The sequence below is a fragment of the Phalacrocorax aristotelis genome, chromosome 5, assembly GCF_949628215.1.
Source record: "Phalacrocorax aristotelis chromosome 5, bGulAri2.1, whole genome shotgun sequence".
Lineage (NCBI taxonomy): Eukaryota > Metazoa > Chordata > Aves > Suliformes > Phalacrocoracidae > Phalacrocorax > Phalacrocorax aristotelis.
In genome coordinates, this window is record NC_134280.1 from 261,428 (window position 1) to 278,880 (window position 17,453).

The window sequence follows — 17,453 nt, forward strand, 5'->3', positions numbered from 1 at the left end:
GTTTGAATCCGCTCTCTTAGCTGTGCCCCCTCCCCTCCCGGCTTCTTGTGCACCCGGCAGAGCATGGGAAGCTGGAAAAGTCCTTGACTAGTACAAGCACTGCCCAACAACAACCCAAACATCGGTGTGTTATCTCAACATTTTTTTCCATGCTAAGTTCAAAGCACAGCACTATGCCAGCTAGAGTGAAGAAAATTAACTCTATCCCAGCTAAAACCATGACATAAATACATGAAACATACACAGGGAGAAGTTTGTGTATGTGTGACATACACGAACACGCATATGTACATGCATACATGCACACATGAATATATAGAGAGACAGTAATTTTTTGTGTGCCATTACCGAGAGTTTTGCTTACTTGGTGCTTGGCTTGCGTTACTTAAAAGCCTTGTGCAGTAACATTCACAATATTCTTTTATGCAGACTGTATGTAAAAACTTTGTTTCTTCTCAAGCAGTGTAGTCTTTTCTAGGCTCTATGCATACAAGACTGCAGAACTCTTTTACAAAGGTTGGAAAAGACAGTTTATAGATGTACTTCTATTACTGCTTTGGCATTCTTGGTGTATTTTAACGTGTAACTCCCGTCTCAGTAGACTTGCTATCATGTATATCGTGATAGCATGTATACTATGGTATCTCATGTGTACGTCTCTGTAGACAGTTTATGGGCGGGGGGGAAGTAAGAATTTAATTCAGATGTGCTGTTTTACTGTGGCAAAAATGTGCAACTTGGGAAGTAAATTTTGGTAGATATTTTAAATACATTTTTGTTCTTTTGTTTAAGGAAAAAGAGATGCGAAGGCAGCAGGCTGTTCTTCTGAAACACCAGGTTGGTACACATGCAGTTGACCAAACAGAATGCCAATTGTGGACTACTACTTAAGCTATGTGGCGGGGGGGAATCTTCAAAATATGCCCTTTTTAAATTTCTGGGTTTGATTCCTGCACAAATTTTCTTTCACCTTATGATTTGTTGCTTTGCTTTGGTATTGGGGTCTTTTGGGGGATTATAAAGTGGTTTTATGACTTTGTGATTTCTGTTTCATAATGTTGTGCCAACTCTTTCTACCAGGAGTTGGAGAGGCATAGACTAGATATGGTATGGGTATGTTTATTTTTGTACATCTAACACCGCATTGTGATTTGGTTGTGATATGGTTGTCATAGCAGTGCATAAAACGTAGCACTGGCTGCTGTCATATTACATACTGCTGCATGGCTTTACAGCACAGTGCATTGCATACATCTGCTTGTCTTGTCTGCTAAGGGAAAAAAAAAGACATGTCTTGAACATGTGTATAAATTGAACATGGCAATAAATAAATGAGGCTTTTAACCAGAAATCCATGTTACTGATGTCCCAGTAGAAATTAGACTACTGTATAAAATCAGGGATTAATTAGTGCAAAATTAATAGGTAGTCACTTGGATAATTTTCGCAAGCCTTGTCCCATTCACTGGGAGTGAATCCAGACATTATAAATACAGTTTGAATTAACCTATTTTAGAAATCAGGATGATGTCTTTCCTAAGTTTGTAAGGTACTGAGGAAATTAGCTTTCAGTCAGTGGTAAATGCATAATGTTATAAGTATACAATGAAACATCAGAATGTAATCCTAGCCTCACTGAATTAGATGATAAAATCCCCATAGCCTTTACTGGGGCCAAGATTTATGCTACAGCTTTTAAGGCAAAACTCCCCATACTTAATGCTCTAGAATACAGCTCCTTAATGCATTTGAAGTCACTGACATAATTTATTAAGGGACAGGCATCAGTAAATGCAAGTGTTGTTGCGTATGTATATGCGCCACCACCAGCTTGATTAAAACTGATCTTGAGCTGAGAAAATTAATCATATTAATTTGTTGCTTGGTTACAAAAATGTTAATATTTGCAATGTTTGAAAATGACCAGTTTAACGTTTCTGCTGAATTGGCTATTGAAGAAGGAAATTGCAAGTTCCGTAATAGCAGATGTAAGGTAACTGACCTGTTCCAGCCAACCATTATGCTTTTTGTTCTGCCAGCTTATGAAGGAGCATCACAACTGACCATAAGTAAATCTGTATGCTTCTTTTTTACACTGTCTCCATGTTCATTGCTTTACCTTTTTGCTTTTGATTGTTCTTGTATTTGCTTTCTAAACCTGAACTAAAACATGCACAGACTTGGCCATTCTTGTCCTATATTTAGTATTTACTGTGACTCGTCTATTAATGCTAAATTTGTTACTCAGCTTTTTTACTGATTTGAAAATGTGGATTAGTTTTGTTCTAATCTTACCTGCTTCAATAGGAACGAGAAAGAAGACGACAACATATGATGCTTATGAAAGCCATGGAGGCACGTAAAAAAGCAGAAGTGAGTATTAACCTCTGGAAGTTCGAAGGTTTCATGGTTTTATTCTGCAGCGATCTGTAGAAGAGCAGTGTCTTTGATGTACCTGTATGTATAATTTTGGATAAATACATGGCAGTGGCAGGACAAGAAGCAACAGGCAGAAATTGAAATACAGGAAATTCTGTTTAAACTTAAGAAAAACTGTTTTACTTTGAGGGTGGTGGTTGAACACAGGCACCGATTGCCCAGGTAGGCCGTGGAGTTGGCACCTGCTGTAGCTGATACTGCTGGGGGGGATGACAGCGGGGGTGGGACACACACAGAGATAGGGACTGGATGATCTAAAGAGATCTCTTCCATGCTCAGTGATGCTGAGCAAGAAGCCAGTAATTGCGTAGTCACTTCAGAGTCCTTAGTATTTCTTGGAAGGGAGGTTTTATTTTCTCTTCTTCATGTTGTTCATGTGTATAAGAAGAGTAAGGACTTCATCATACTGAATTGTCAGACTTGCTGAATAGGTTTTCCTCAATACTCTTCTGGGGGTAAAAAGACACATCTTATTCCAGTCCAGGCTTCTTAGAACTTCTGGATTTTGTAGATGATTCTAGATTTGGACCATGACAAAACCAAGCAAATAGGGCTATTATGCCTTAATAATTTTATATTTTCTCCTTCAGTAGAAAGTTCTGCTGTGCTACAGAAAATAGGTGCTTTGTTTCTCATTTTGTTTTACTAAAAATATGTCAGATTTCTGAACCAAGAGATAGAGAAGCCTAAAGTCCTAAGTGCATATGTCATTTGGTGTACAATCATTTTACTTTGTCTATCTCTGAATCTAGTTATTTAACTTGCTTTTCTTTCTTGAACAGAGTGACATTAAGCTGATAACAAAAGACCTGGTTGATTTCACTTTCCAAAATTTCAGGCTTCTTTTGATGCTGATCATCTAAACATCCAGATTTTTCTGTTTTGTTTCTGAAAATAAGACTATTTTCAGAATAGCTGACGTTTCCTTATGATGACTGCTTCTTATTCTGGTGACTGTTTTCATTTATATAAGTCTAGTATATCACAAAAGGACCTAATAACACTTGCTTATTATGAGGGGTAATGCTGAAGATTAAATACACATTCTGCGCTATAAGTTGGGTGTTTGTTGGGCAACTGAATCAAACTATTCCTTTTAAAGTATTGCAAAGTACGGCAAAATGGAAATGTTTTTCTTTGCTAGATACTTCACTTAGAGGGGGGAAAAAATCATTCAAGAAACACTGGTAGTCCGTATTGGCACAACCTAACCCAAAATTCGTCAAAATATTTTCATTGAGTCGACTAATCAGGGCTTTAACTAGTTAAATTTTACTCTTAGCCATAGTATCACATGAAAGACACTGAAGTTGCCCTGCTCTTAAGCTAATGTAATAGTGTTTTTGTCAAAGAACTTGTTCTTATAACCAGTTGAGAGGCCTCAATGTCATTAGAAGGTGGCACAAGGAAATGTGGGAAAAGTCCTTAGCTTTGCCTTGAAAAGCGCTTGTATCCACATTGCTTATGTTCATGACTGAGGTAGCTTGAGCAAAAGCCTCTCTTACAGGAATACCACATCCTGCTTATTCAGGTTACACTGCAGTAAATGAAATGTTACCAGCTTTAGCTTCATTGGTTTGAAATAATATAGTAGTTTATGTTGCATTTTAGATGGTTAAAAAAAAATATATCAAAAAAGTGCATGATGGAATAGCATTGATGGTAAAGCCAGAGCTGTACAGTATGATTGATGAAACTTTTATTAGACCATGATAAACTAATTTACATCTTAATTAATCCTGAGGCTGTCTTCAGTTTTAACCCTGGTATTACCTTAATGGGGACTATCGATGCTGAAACATAATTGCTCACCTTTTTTATTTTACTTTTTATATATTTCTGTATATCCTGAAGACTTTTTTTATTTTATTTTAGCTCTATATCCCAAGACTTTTATAAATAAAGTACAGATAGCTAAGAGACTGAAGTAAAACAACCATTGTTATAGCATCTAGTTGTCAAAGAAATTGTTAAAACTTTTCTCTTAGATATGTTTGTAAATTTAAATGAAAGTGACAGACCAAAACAAAGAAAAATTAAATAACACTTCAGTGCAAGGAAGAATTTTAGGATTAACTCTTAAGCTGACTCGGAAAGGAGCCCTCCTAGATTTCTTGTGTGTAAACAGAGAGGAACTTGTGGGTGAAGTGGTGATTGGTGGCTTTCGTGGTCACAGTGACCATGAAGTAGTTGAGTTTCAAATCGTTGGTGATAGGAGAAGAACCACCAGCAAAACTTTGACCCTGGATATGGGGAGAGCAGGCTTTGGGCTGCTGAAGGAGCTAGCTAATACGGTCCCCTGGGAATCTGCTTTTGAAAGTATTGGGGTCCGTGAATCCTGGTCAGTTTTTAAGAGCCTTCCCTTAAGAGCACAGGAGCAGGCAATTCCAATGTGTGGGAATTCAAGCAAGCGGGGCAGCAGGCTAGCTTGGCTGAGCCAGGATCTTCATCTAGAACTTAGGTGGAGAAGAAAATTGTATGGATATTGGAAGCAAGGACAGGCAACATGGGAGGGCTGTTGGGATGCTGTTCACCAGTGTAGTGAGAAAACTCACGTAGGCAAAGCTCAGTTAGAGTTCATGCTGGCCACTACTGTCAAGGACAACAAAAAGGGCTTTTTAAAAATATGTTAACGGCAACACCAGGATTAGAAATAACATTGGTTCGTTACTTGATGAGGTTGTTATCTCAGAAATAAGGATGTGGAAAAAGCAGGTACAGTTAATGCCTTTGCCTTCAACACTGATGACGGGTCCTGGGACCCCTGGAGCCCTGTGTTTGAAGACCTTAACTGGGGGAGACATCCAGCCCAATCTGAACATGTTGGAGACTGGCTGCTCCAGCTGGGTGTGCTATGGGGCCTGATGTGTTTCATCCCAAAGTACTGAAAGAGCTGGCTGATGTTATTGTGGGACCTCTTTCCATTATTCGTCGATGGTCTTTGGAATCTGGGAGGTTCCAGTCAACTGGAAGCTGGTGAATATTGTCCCAGTTTTCAAGATGGGTAAGAAGGAAGGCACTGATAATTACCAGCCTGTTAGTCTCACTTCAGTGCCCGGTAAAATTATGGAGAAGGTTATTCTGGGAGTTATTGAAAAACACTTGAGAGACAATGCAGTCATTGGTCATAGCCAGCATGGGTTTATGAGGGGAAAGTCCTGCTTAACCAACTTACTTTCCTTTTATGACAAGGTCACCCATCTAGTTGACCAAGGGAAGCTAGTAATTGTGGAATTTTTTTATTTTCAGCAAAGCTTTTGATAATGTCTCTCGTAGTATCCTTCTGGACAACATGTGCAGCACACAGCTAGACAAATGCATAATATGTTGGGTGAACATGTTGAGCTGACAGGTTGGGCTCAAATAGTTTTAATAAATTGGTATACATCAGGCTGGCAGCCAGCCACCAGTGTGGTTCCCAAGGGCTCAGTGTTAGGGCCAGTGCTCTTTAATGTTTTTCTAGATGGTCTGGTTGCAGGAGTTCAATGTACTTTAAGTTTGCCGACAATACTAAACTCGGAGGAGCTGTGGACTCCCTCGAGGGTAGAGAGGCCTTACAGAGAAACCTGGACAGACTAGAGAGCTGGGCAATCACCAGCCATATGAAATTTAACAAGAGCAAGTGTCAGATTCTCCACCCAGGATGGGGTAATCCTGTTTATACATACAAACTGGGGGACGAGAGGCTGGAGGGCAGCCCTGCAGAGAGATCTGGGGGTTTGGATTGATGGCAAATTGAATATGGGTCAACAGTGTGCCCTGGTAGCCAGAAGAGCCAACCACGTCCTGGGGTGCATGAAGCATAGCCTCGCTAGCTGGTCAACGGGGGTGACTGTCTACACCGCCTTGGTGCGGCCCCACCTCAAGTACCGTGTGCAGTTTTGGGTTCCTCAGTATGTTAAGGGCATCAAACTGTTAGTGTGTCCAGAGGAGGAAGACCAAGATGGTGAAGGGTCTCAAGGGCAAGACCTAATGAGATGCGGCTGAGGCCGCTTGGTTTGCTCAGCTTAGAGAAGAGAAGGCTGAGGGTTGCCCTCATCGCAGTTTGCAACTTCCTCAAGGTGGGCAGCAAAGGGGGAGGTGCTGATCTCCTCTCTCTGGTGGCCAGCGATAGGAAGTGGAATGAAGCTGTGTCAGGAAGTTCTGATTGGACAATAGAAAAAGGCTCTTACTGAGAGGGTGGTCGATCACTGGAACAGGCTCTCCGGGACATGGTCAGGGCACCAAGCCTGTCAGAGTTCAAGGAGCATCTGGACAACTCTTGTAGTCATATGGTTTAGCTTTAGGTAGTCCTGTGAGGACCAGGGGGTTGGACTCAACGATCCAACTCAAGATATTTGATGATTCTATGATTAATCTTTGTTAAAAAGTTACATTGAGTTGTTTCTGATCTTCCTAGTAGTACCCTGTAATACAAACTGGAAAGGAAAATAATGGCAGTTCTGTTGATAATATTTTCCTAAATTAAAATCAGGAATCTGTTTCTGACCTATATCATTCTGGTAAGTAGTGACAGTTACAATTGTGCATATAAAGCTACTAAGAGCTGACTAATCTGAAGATGGTTTTTCCACAGCAACCATAAATCAGGGATAGATCTGATTTTAAAAAACAAGTATGTTCCGTTTTAAAAACATGGTTAGCCTCTCCATGTTCTCCACATCCTTTTTGAGGTGGAGGACTCAAGACTGGACACTGTTTCAGATATAGACTCATCAGCACTGAGTAGACATGATACCCTATGCACCTGATCCACTGCTGGAAATCTGGGCTAAATGGTTGTATAGTCTGATCCAGTGCTGTAGTTATATTATTTCTAAAATAGAACTAGAGTAGTAAATGTTTATTGCAGCCAGTAAAAGTAATCTCTAAATACACGCAGAAACTTTGCATGGTTAAGGTTTGCATTTTCAATCATAACTGCAAATTAATACATTGCCACTTAAATATCCATATGTACTTTTGTTTTCTTCTGGGATAGAATGTTTACAGTTGTCAAAACCAAGTTGTAGGAAATGCCAGTTGGCTTTGAGACCTTTATGTAGGTTAAGATAAATGGCAATGAATCATTTAAAAAGGCAAGTCGGGGAGTATTTTCCATTTTAAAATAATGGATTTTGTGTGCTGCTTTAGTGTATTGTGATTTTCGATACAAGATGTATGCTGGTAAAGGGAGGAAAACATGAATTATCAGTGTGCCCCTTACGAAATCATCACAGGCACGAGGGCCCGTGTTGTCAGAGGACGCTTACACAGCTGCAAAGCAGCAGTTGGGCACGTGGGCATTTATGTACGTGACTGCTTTTTTTTCTGCTGGTGTAGGATTGCTGGTCCAAACGTGTTCTTTGTGTCCAATTCCATGCTCTGTCTTGCCTAAAATCCCTTAAAGACTATAGTAGTACAGATCATTATCAACTGCTCTGTGCAGTCATAGTGTTTAGCCACCATGGTCTAGTAATACTCAGTATGGAATCAAAAGAAAGAATAAAAAGTCATGGGATGTGACAGAACTATATAGCAAAGTCAGCAGTTAATGCTGTTCTACAAATGCAGCTGAGTCCTGACTTACAGTTATAGCCCATACTCTCATTTATGCAAAATTTGGTAGTAGTAAGCTGAAGAGATTAAGGTGACCACTTCATTCTGAATATCAATCAGCTTAGCTTGGTTCTTTAGCCCTTCTGTGCCCTCAGGTGAGAAGTGCGTACAATGGCTTCACCTTTACATTGTATCAGATTCTTAGGTCATGACACACCCAGACACACACATGTGCGCGTTTATGTGTATGCACACAATTCTGCGATCTAAAGAGGTAGCATTGCTGTATGGCAGATTCCGTACGCTGTTCCTTACTTGATATATTGCATTAGATACCGGTTGCACAGAGGTATGTTATGAATTGTGTAGGCAGGCCAGCATATCAACGCTGGGCGTGTGATAGCAGAATGCCTGGAGTCGGGTGGGAAAGGCAATTGGAGCTCCAAATTCAGTCAGTCTTAGCAGGTTAGAGAGATATAGTTAGTATAGTATCCTCTGTGTCATCAGTGTAGGGTGTGTTGGAAGAGAGAAGTAATAGATGCTTGGCTTCTCACTTTGTTATCCCTGTGTTCTTGTCGTACTGAATAAGATATTAACGACCTCAGTTTTCAGGTTGCATGCTAAGGGGATGGTATTTCAAGGCCAGAAGCTATGTGTGTTGAAGAAGTTGGTTGTGTTTTATAAACTGTTCATATCCAGTTTATGTATTTTGGGAACTTTTAAACCATGTGTTGTCCAGAGAGGCCTTCCCAACTACTGCTTTCTTGACTTGTCTCTGCTTTAGCAGAGGCATATTCATGATACTAGTTTGTAAGTGGGGCCTTTAAAGTCAGATGCCTTGTATGTACGGTAGCTTTTTACCATATTTTCACTCAGTCATCTTTCTGAAGTCGTACTCCAAAGAATCTTTCGGTGTAGACATACTCAATACCCATTTCCATGTGGACAGGAGAGAAAAAACGTGCTCACAGATTCAATGATTTTGTTCTATTTCTGTAGTTTTCCTCCTTCCCTTTACTTGAATGCAGGTTCCTTAATTGCTGTGGAAATTATTAAGATTACGTAAGTAGTGCTTTTCAGATTCTTAGAGTGTTCCATTGTAGGTATGTGTGTTTTATCTGCCCTTTTAATTCTATTTAAGGAAAAAGAGCGGTTAAAGCAAGAGAAACGTGATGAAAAAAGATTAAATAAAGAACGTAAACTGGAACAGCGAAGGTTGGAATTAGAAATGGCAAAGGAGCTAAAGAAGCCTAACGAAGATATGTGCTTAGCAGACCAGAAGGTAATCATAATAATGTAAACTTTTTTTCTTGTCCCTTGTTTCTGTATTTTGCCATTGTGACAATAACTTTATTTTTTTGCAGCCGCTCCCAAATTCAAGTTTTGGTCTAGAGAATTTAATATCTATTTGAGATATATACAAATAAAGGATACTACAAACACTGAAGTAACATGTGTTTAGTTAATTAAAAGCATTTTGTTTAAAAGTGGCCTGCTTCCCCAAAAGCACTTGCAAGCTTGCTTCAAAAAAAACGAGTTATTTTTACAGCAGGAATATTTATTGTGTCTCAGTACACAGGCACTAGATAGAGATTTCCTCATATGTGCAACTATTCAAAGCTGTTACTAAAAAAAAAAAAAAATTTACTCTCCCAGTCTTCTGTGTTTTTAGTTTTTGTCCTTCAGGACTTGACATACCTCAGGTTCAAGCCCTCTCTGTTCCAGGGAAGTACCCTCCCTATGTCCCCCAAGTATTTTTGCACCACCTTTTATAGCATTTTAGCTCAGAATAGAGCCTGAGAGTGTCTCCTGGTTAAAAAGTAAGTATTTATTAATCTCTTGTCTCCTATAATATGTGAAAAGGTGAATGTGTTTCAGCTATATATAATAAATTCACTGGACGGGATGGCAGGGGTGGGGGCAGCTTCTCTATAGCCTTTACCTTTTAGCACTGTCATGTTCTAGGACATAAGGAAGTATCAGCTGATTTCCCTAGCTAGTACCAAAAAAGGTTTCTTTTGAAATATACTACTGGATCTGTCATGGTTTTTCTTTACTTTTCAGCCTTTGCCAGAGTTGCCTCGCATCCCAGGCCTCGTTCTTGATGGAAGCACATTTTCAGATTGTCTCATGGTAGTGCAGTTCCTGCGTAACTTTGGTAAAGTTCTTGGCTTTGATGTGAATGTGGATGTCCCTTCCCTGAGCGTTCTTCAAGAGGGCTTGCTAAACATAGGGGACAGCACGGGAGAAGTACAAGACTTGCTTGTAAAGCTTGTCTCTGCCACTGTTTGTGATCCAGGACTTGTTACAGGATATAAGGTAAAGAAAAAGAAGGAAACAAACCACCCTGTAGTAAACACCCTATCTTCATTAATGCATTCTTCATAACGTATCTTTGACACCTCTCTGATTTGGATTCCCAATCTCTTTCGTAATTTTTCTCTTCGGTGTCACTGTTCTAATATTACTCAAAGACTTTCTGTGCCCTGTCAGCCTTCCCATTTTCCAGAAGTGCTATATTTCTGGGCATTTTCTCTACCCTCCTCTGTTTTTATTTGAACGTCTTGTAGGGCATTATCACATCTGTGGCCACGTCTTTTAACTCTTCCTCCTCCCACCAACCCCCTTTCATTCTTACCCTCATGTTATGCTCTCAGCGAAACTTGCCATTTCTTCCTCCGAAGTCTGCTCTCTACATCACTTCATCAAAACCCTGATTCATTCATGATTGTCTTCCTTATTATCCTTCTTTTTCAAGCCAACGTAGCTCTTTTCTATTCTAGAACTTCACGTAGCATGATTGTACAAAACAATATTCATCAAGTTCCAGTTAGACCATGTCTTTTTTCATTTAACCTATTTCATTAATACTAATATTACCTCTGCTCCTAAAAACTAAAAAGCATTCTAATTTGTTACTGTATTCAAGATTTGAATAGTTTTAAAGAAAAATCCTAATTAAAGTCCTTATGTAAAAATGTAAACAAACCTCACCTAACTGTTTTATAAACAATAATATAGCCTGCAGAGGAAAATAATATTTTTAAATGTGGTTGTTTGAAACATCTTTATTCTTTTTAGGCTAAAACTATTCTTGGGGAACACTTGCTGAATGTTGGTATCAATCGAGATAATGTGTCTGAGATTCTGCAGATATTCATGGAGGCTCACTGTGGGCAAACTGAGCTGACGGAGAGCTTGAAGACAAAAGCTTTTCAGGCACATACTCCAGCTCAGAAAGCATCAGTACTTGCTTTTCTTGTCAATGAGTTAGCATGCAGCAAAAGTGTAGTAAGGTAAGATTTTCCGCCAAGAAGTCTGTAAAAATAAAATTATATAAATGTTATAGTTAAAAAATGCTGTATATGCTGTGTTATGTTATAGGAGAGTTCCTGATGTTCTTGCAATGTGAGCTGAAATTTGCTGTTACTGCTTCTAACCTTTATGTACTTATGATGGAAGAGTAGAACTTTTCCATGTTTGGTCCATAAGTTTGTTTTCAAAGCTTGCACCAAAATTTCACAGAGTAAAAGATGAGGGTTAATTACAAAAAAACTTACTAGGTATTCTAGGGAATGATTTAGAAGAGTCATATGAGGCCTTTGCAGTACTCTGTTTTCCCTTTTGTTTCTTTTTGTTTTTTAAGACCTCTTTTGTCTACATACTGTAACTAGGGTCATAAGCTGAGGTGGCACGCCTGGTTTGTCATGGTAGTAATTCAAGGAAGTGTGTACTTCATTTGTGGTCAGTAATGTATAACATTTCACAATTTTAAAAAAAATCTATGTTAAACAACATTTTAAAACCCAGCAATATGCAGTAAAAACTTAGGAAATGCCAGTCTTTGGGATACCTGTACCTCCCTGTACACACTTGCTGTGGTGAAGCCTTCTATCGCCTAAATGAGTGCTATTCTGTTTCCTGGTGAATTCTGCTGGTTTTGGTATATATATTGTGCTGCAAAAGTGAATCAGGATTGTATAGGGCAAGAAAGAAGGAGATGCTTCATATTTTCCAAAGCTGAAAAACAGCAGAAGTGGGCAGTGCAAGTGTGCTGTGCATGCACTGGGCAAGAGAGTTCATGGGTACTAATCAAGTTCATCATAGCAAAAAACTATCTTATTGCAGATGACCAACTTGTAAGTCAGATTTGTAGAAATGACCTTTCGTAACTTGAGTTTCTGTATTTTCATCATACAAACAACTATAACCTGCTCAAATGTTGAAGATGAGATGTCTTAGACGTGGGCTCGCGGATGGTCATTGTACTGAAACACTTTTTTTGGTTCTTCAATTTCTGCAGTGAAAAGTGAACGTTAGTTTGTAGATCCCAAGGGTCCTAGTTAGAATACCATAGATGTACCATTGCTAACTTTGTTTTCAGTGCAGGGCTAGGTGCTTTGTGGCAAATACGTCAGGAGGCTTGACATTGAATTAGAACTATGGAAAGAAACATGAGATTCTTTGAATGACATGCTTCTTACAGAAAGAAAGCTTACGTGATACTGTAAAAAAAGACTGCCTGACATAGGTGCAGCAGTAGGCTACATCAGCATTCCTCGTATTGGAATTTCCTAGCTTTAATATTACTTATTTTGAATTTTAAACGTATCTCCAAGATAGTTCTTTGAGACAAAGTATCTGTACACAAATGTTTGTCAGAAAAAGATATGTAAATTCACAGTTAATGGATTATTTTGTCTTTGACAGTGAGATTGATAAAAACATTGATTATATGTCAAACTTAAGGAGAGATAAATGGATGGTTGAAGGCAAACTTCGGAAGTAAGTTTCGTTTCCTTAACTTTTACAATATATTGCTTTTTTGCGTTTGCTCAGATATGCTGCTATATAGGCAATTGGTTCTAAGGACGAAAATTAGCTGGTACAATTACAGGTTTACCAACATCTTAGTAACTGAACTGCTTAATTAAGATGGATGTGGATTTAGAATGGCTCGGCGCCAGTCTTTTACAATCTATTAAAGATGTATTAGATTCAGAGGGTTAGTGTCCCTCAAAATTAGAGCACAGTCAAATCCATTTTGTGTTCTTTGGAAAAAGTAAAAAATTTTTATTGGAATATTTACAGGAGCTGTCAAATCTCTATTGACATTATCGAAGTTTATTTGGACCTACCAGAATTACCAGTGTTCATTCTGAAAGGTGTTTCAGGAAGACATGATTTTCGTACAACAATTACCAATTGAATTCTGCTAATTTATATTATGTTATCTTAGTGTTTTCCATCTGTCAGTATTGCATTGTTCCCTATAGCTAGGGATCATACGTAGAATGCAAACTCGGAGATATTTTTACATTTTTATTTAAGGTAAAATTGGGACTTTTTAAGGGTTGTCAGATTCATATCCACTGTTCTCCCATTCTACAAGACAAAATTCCATACAGCAAGCACAATGGCTCCAACTACCAGGAACCTAGAAGGCATAAAGTTCATGAATCACAGGGGGTAAAAATACATAGCCAGACTCTGCTTTCATTTTTTTTTTTCTTAGTCATCTTTACCTCTTGCTAGGAACAGTGAATCCTTTCTTAGTCCTTGCTTTAGGTACTTGTGTTTCTAATCTTATGTCTCCCTTTTTTCCCTTTAATATATCTCAGAAGGAAGAAGGAAAGAAGTAAAGAAGAAGGAGAAGAGGGAGGTAGAGGAAAAAATTAGACCAATAAAAACATTCTCTACTAATACTGCAGATCCTAGTCTGCACAGGGTTACTATATTTTATCTTTTAGTACAATCCAAATACCTTTTCCTGTCTTCATCTGTATCCCTTCTATGGGATATAGTTTAAAAAGTGTTTCTGAAGTTCTGATGTAGCCAACTGTGCATTAGTGGAATGGGACCCTTACCTGTCCTTGTCTCCTTATGGACTGCTTAGTCTTTCTCTCCCTCCATCAAACTGTAAGTACTTGTAGATGTAGGATCCTCCCTTTTCCTCATGATCTCTCTTTTCTTCCCTTTAAAATAGTGGGCATAATACCCTGAAGTCCCAAGCCCCTCTTGCTTTCTACAACCATTTCTCTATTTCTTGTGTTTTCCCCTCATGTGTGGATTTTGGGCCCCAGTAGTGCTGTCCATATTTTTGAGCGTAAGTATCATGTGACTGCTCAGAAATGTTGTTCTTCCACTTCTTTGAATTCCTGGACTTGGATTAATCTCTTTCATCTTTGGTTCAAAATCTTTGGACTTTCCACTGTTTGTCTGATGAGCTCGAACAGGCTTTTTAGAAGAGCCTTCTTTGAGCAATTTTAAACAATGTTTTCTTCTTTATTATGTCAATTGGTGTTTTCCGTAAACTCTTAGAACTGTTCTGGGGCTTCTCTGAAAAGAAATCTGTCCATTTCAGTCTTTTGTTTGGTCTTTTTTTCCTCTTTTGGGCTTCATTCTTATGCATGTTATCTTCCCCATCCATTTCAAAGCCTGGTCTAGTTTTTAAGCATCCCAATCCCAAACAGTTTTGTATAGGAATATCTTGTTTCTTGACTACTCGCCATGGGATCAATGGATGTGTACTCTTTTCATATGCATACAGAACTTTGCGTGACACTCAACACAAGCCAATTATGCATGGGAAGTGTATGGTGGTAGAATAATGGATGCAGAGAAATGGATTTATTTCATCTCAGCCTGGTTTGCCAGTGTTTGTTGTTGTAAATCTTCCTACCACTATATCCGGACTGTCTTGAAGTATATCCTACCATGATGAGAAAAGATTCTAACTGTATCAGATGTTTTCACTAGGTGATTTTTTTTTTTGTGCTTACATTGTCATTTTTTATTAGATTAGCTCCTCAGCTGAGTATCGGGGGCGGGTGGGGGGGGAAATAATATGAAAACTTGTGTTTGTAAGATACAAAAAAGCAGCATTAAAATCCCAGGTTGGAAAAACGAATTATTGCCTAAAAGCCTATAGGGATGCTTTCCCCCGCCTCTCCCTACCCCCCCCAAGGATACTGAACACAGTTCCTGGATGTGGACTGTTCCTGCTGGGCTGATGGTCAGTGGGAGGTTGCGTCTAATTCCTTCTCTATCACATTTAGATGTGAATCTTGATATCACAATTTTTGTAAAGGTGCCTGTCTCATACAATCAATTCGTTTTTCTTTGTGCTTTCTGTATCACAACTATAGTCGGAAGGCTGTCGCACCTGAGATGGTTCAGCTGTTTTTTAACTAGATAATCATAATATCAGCATCTCCTTTTCCATTACATGTCTTCTCCTTGACTTCTCTTTTGTAGCTTGATAAGTATAAACGGGAATAAAAATGAAATATAGCTACTTGAAGGATGGGGTACCATCTGTTTCCTCACAAGACTTGGAATACTGCAGAACAAGGTTTTTCACTACAACAATGTTCTTTTTAACATGCCAGTATTACGGCATACTCCCTGTAAGTTAATTTCTTTCCAGTGAGGCCACCTCAACTGTAAATGATGATGGTATATTCAAAAGGAGTGTTATGTGAGGGGAGAAATTATATCCTGAGTTTGGGTAGGAGGTGGTAATGCTGATTTAGGAAACTTCCATTTTTTGAAACCCAAGCTGAAATATGGTAAAAGTGCGAAGTTCAGAATTTCTTTGCTTTGCTACTACTTAATATGTATGTGCAAAAATTATGAGGAAGGCGTGAAAATTAAGTCAAAGGTGAATTTTCCTTCTATGACCTAGTAAACATTACAGATTAGATCAGAGAAGGCTTAAGTCACGCATCTGATTATCTGATGGGCCACCCACTCTTTTTATAAGCCAATAGACTTGATAATTCTCTCAGCAGTTGCAGATGTGGTTTTGGTATATACCTGAAAGCGGGAAAGATGAAACAGTTTTCTGAGTGAAGTTTTTCTTGTCTTGGTGAGCCATGTGTCTAGGTAGCAGCAGGAAAATCATGCTACCTATTGGAATACCTGAACATTTTTAAAGTTATGCTCTCATTGGTTTCTGCCTCTATGCGACTTTGGATACAGACTGCTGCCTTCTTGTGCTTATGGTGCTATTAAAAGAGAGCATCTTTGATTCATTTCCATCCTTCTAACTTATAGTGTCATGCAGGCTTCCTTTAGTGCTTGACAGCATTACATCTCTATTTTTGCTTTCAGCAAAAGTAGCTTTTTTTTGCTTCTTCTCGTTTCTTTTAGGTATATGAAAGAGGTTTGCTGGTTGTTGAACTTCTACCTGCCAGTTTTATTATTGAATTGTCTTCAAGATTATCTTAGTCTAATTTGTCTTTAAAATGGTCCAGTCACGGAGCAGTCTGTCCAATCATTGATTAGTGGCTTTCTTTGATAGTTAATTCCTGTGTATAGGCAGGAATTTCCAGTCCAGATGAAGAGGATTTGATGGTTTGAAGTTATCATCATAAAAAGAAAGGTTTTTTTCTAAAAACTTAATGGAAGCCTGAGTAGTACTGATACTCAGTGAGACTAAGGCTTTTTGCACCAGACCTGAAAATGTTACTTGCTTCCAAATTCACTGGAAGGCTTGAGATTTTTTTTTTTTAATAAGAAAATATTTAAAATTGCCAAAATAGCTAAAAATCCATTTGTACTGGGAAAAATAAAAGTGTAAAACTTTCTGAATTCTCCAGTGGATTAACCACTGCATTAAAAAAAAAATAATAATCCCCCCCTCCCTGCCCTCTCTGCCCCAAAACACACAGAACCCCCAAATCCCAACTGTTTTTAAGCAAACAGAAGTCCCCTTGATGATTTCTTGCTAATGATCTTTTTAAAAAGTGCTGCTACCAATTGAGCAGTGACAGCTTCATTTAAATCTGTGCTGTTGAGGGCTGGCTTTGTTTATCAGCATTTTAGAAGGCTGATACATTTGTCAGTATGCTCAGAAGCCGGTACTTCTACACTACAACACTCATCATACTTTAGCCACTTGCTGTATGGAATATTGTTTTGTAGGATGGGAAGAGAGAGAAGTACGACAAGGAAAAATTACATACTGGTAATTGTGTTTGTCGTTACTGTTCTACTTTTCCCATCCTACCTTCTTCCAGTCATCTCTTACAAAATCTTTGTCTTTTCTGCACATGTTTATGAATCTCTTCTAAGTCAGTTACATTTTTGGTCTGCATTATAAGTGACTGGCTAGGCCTGGCTATTTACACCTCCTGTGATTCAGCATGTTTGCCTGCTAGCTCCCTGATAGGTGGAACTGTAATTTTTGCTGTGTGGAATCTTGTCTTATAGGGTTTTTATAGAAGAAGAAGGTCTACTACAACCATAATTACTGGTATGTAAGTTTCCCTTTTCTTTCATAAAAGGAAAAATGAGAATTTGAGTAACCTCCTAGTAGTTTACGTGTCACCATTCCTGCAAAAGACAATTATCACTGGTCTTTACCAAGTGGATGGGCCGCCTATACTTAACCCGGAAAAGGAACATGTAAAAATATATACGTTTGACAAATAGCTAAGATTTCTCAGAAAGGAAAGCATGTCCTAGGGAAA

The 17,453-nt window shown here is 38.7% G+C and overlaps 1 protein-coding gene across 29 annotated transcripts in view; it reads left to right on the forward strand.

Moving 5' to 3' along the window:
• Positions 1–17,453, forward strand: part of BAZ2B (bromodomain adjacent to zinc finger domain 2B) — a 164,033-nt gene that overhangs the window by 127,502 nt on the left and 19,078 nt on the right. For 16 of the 29 annotated variants that reach the window (XM_075092630.1, XM_075092643.1, XM_075092634.1 and 13 more), the window contains 7 exons: positions 793–837; positions 1,081–1,113; positions 2,308–2,373; positions 9,119–9,259; positions 10,042–10,296; positions 11,059–11,273; positions 12,688–12,762. In XM_075092630.1, coding sequence (XP_074948731.1) covers positions 793–837; positions 1,081–1,113; positions 2,308–2,373; positions 9,119–9,259; positions 10,042–10,296; positions 11,059–11,273; positions 12,688–12,762 — 830 coding nt within the window. The remainder of the gene's footprint in view (positions 1–792; positions 838–1,080; positions 1,114–2,307; positions 2,374–9,118; positions 9,260–10,041; positions 10,297–11,058; positions 11,274–12,687; positions 12,763–17,453) is intronic. The other 13 variants (XM_075092639.1, XM_075092648.1, XM_075092647.1 and 10 more) reach the window with 2 other exon arrangements.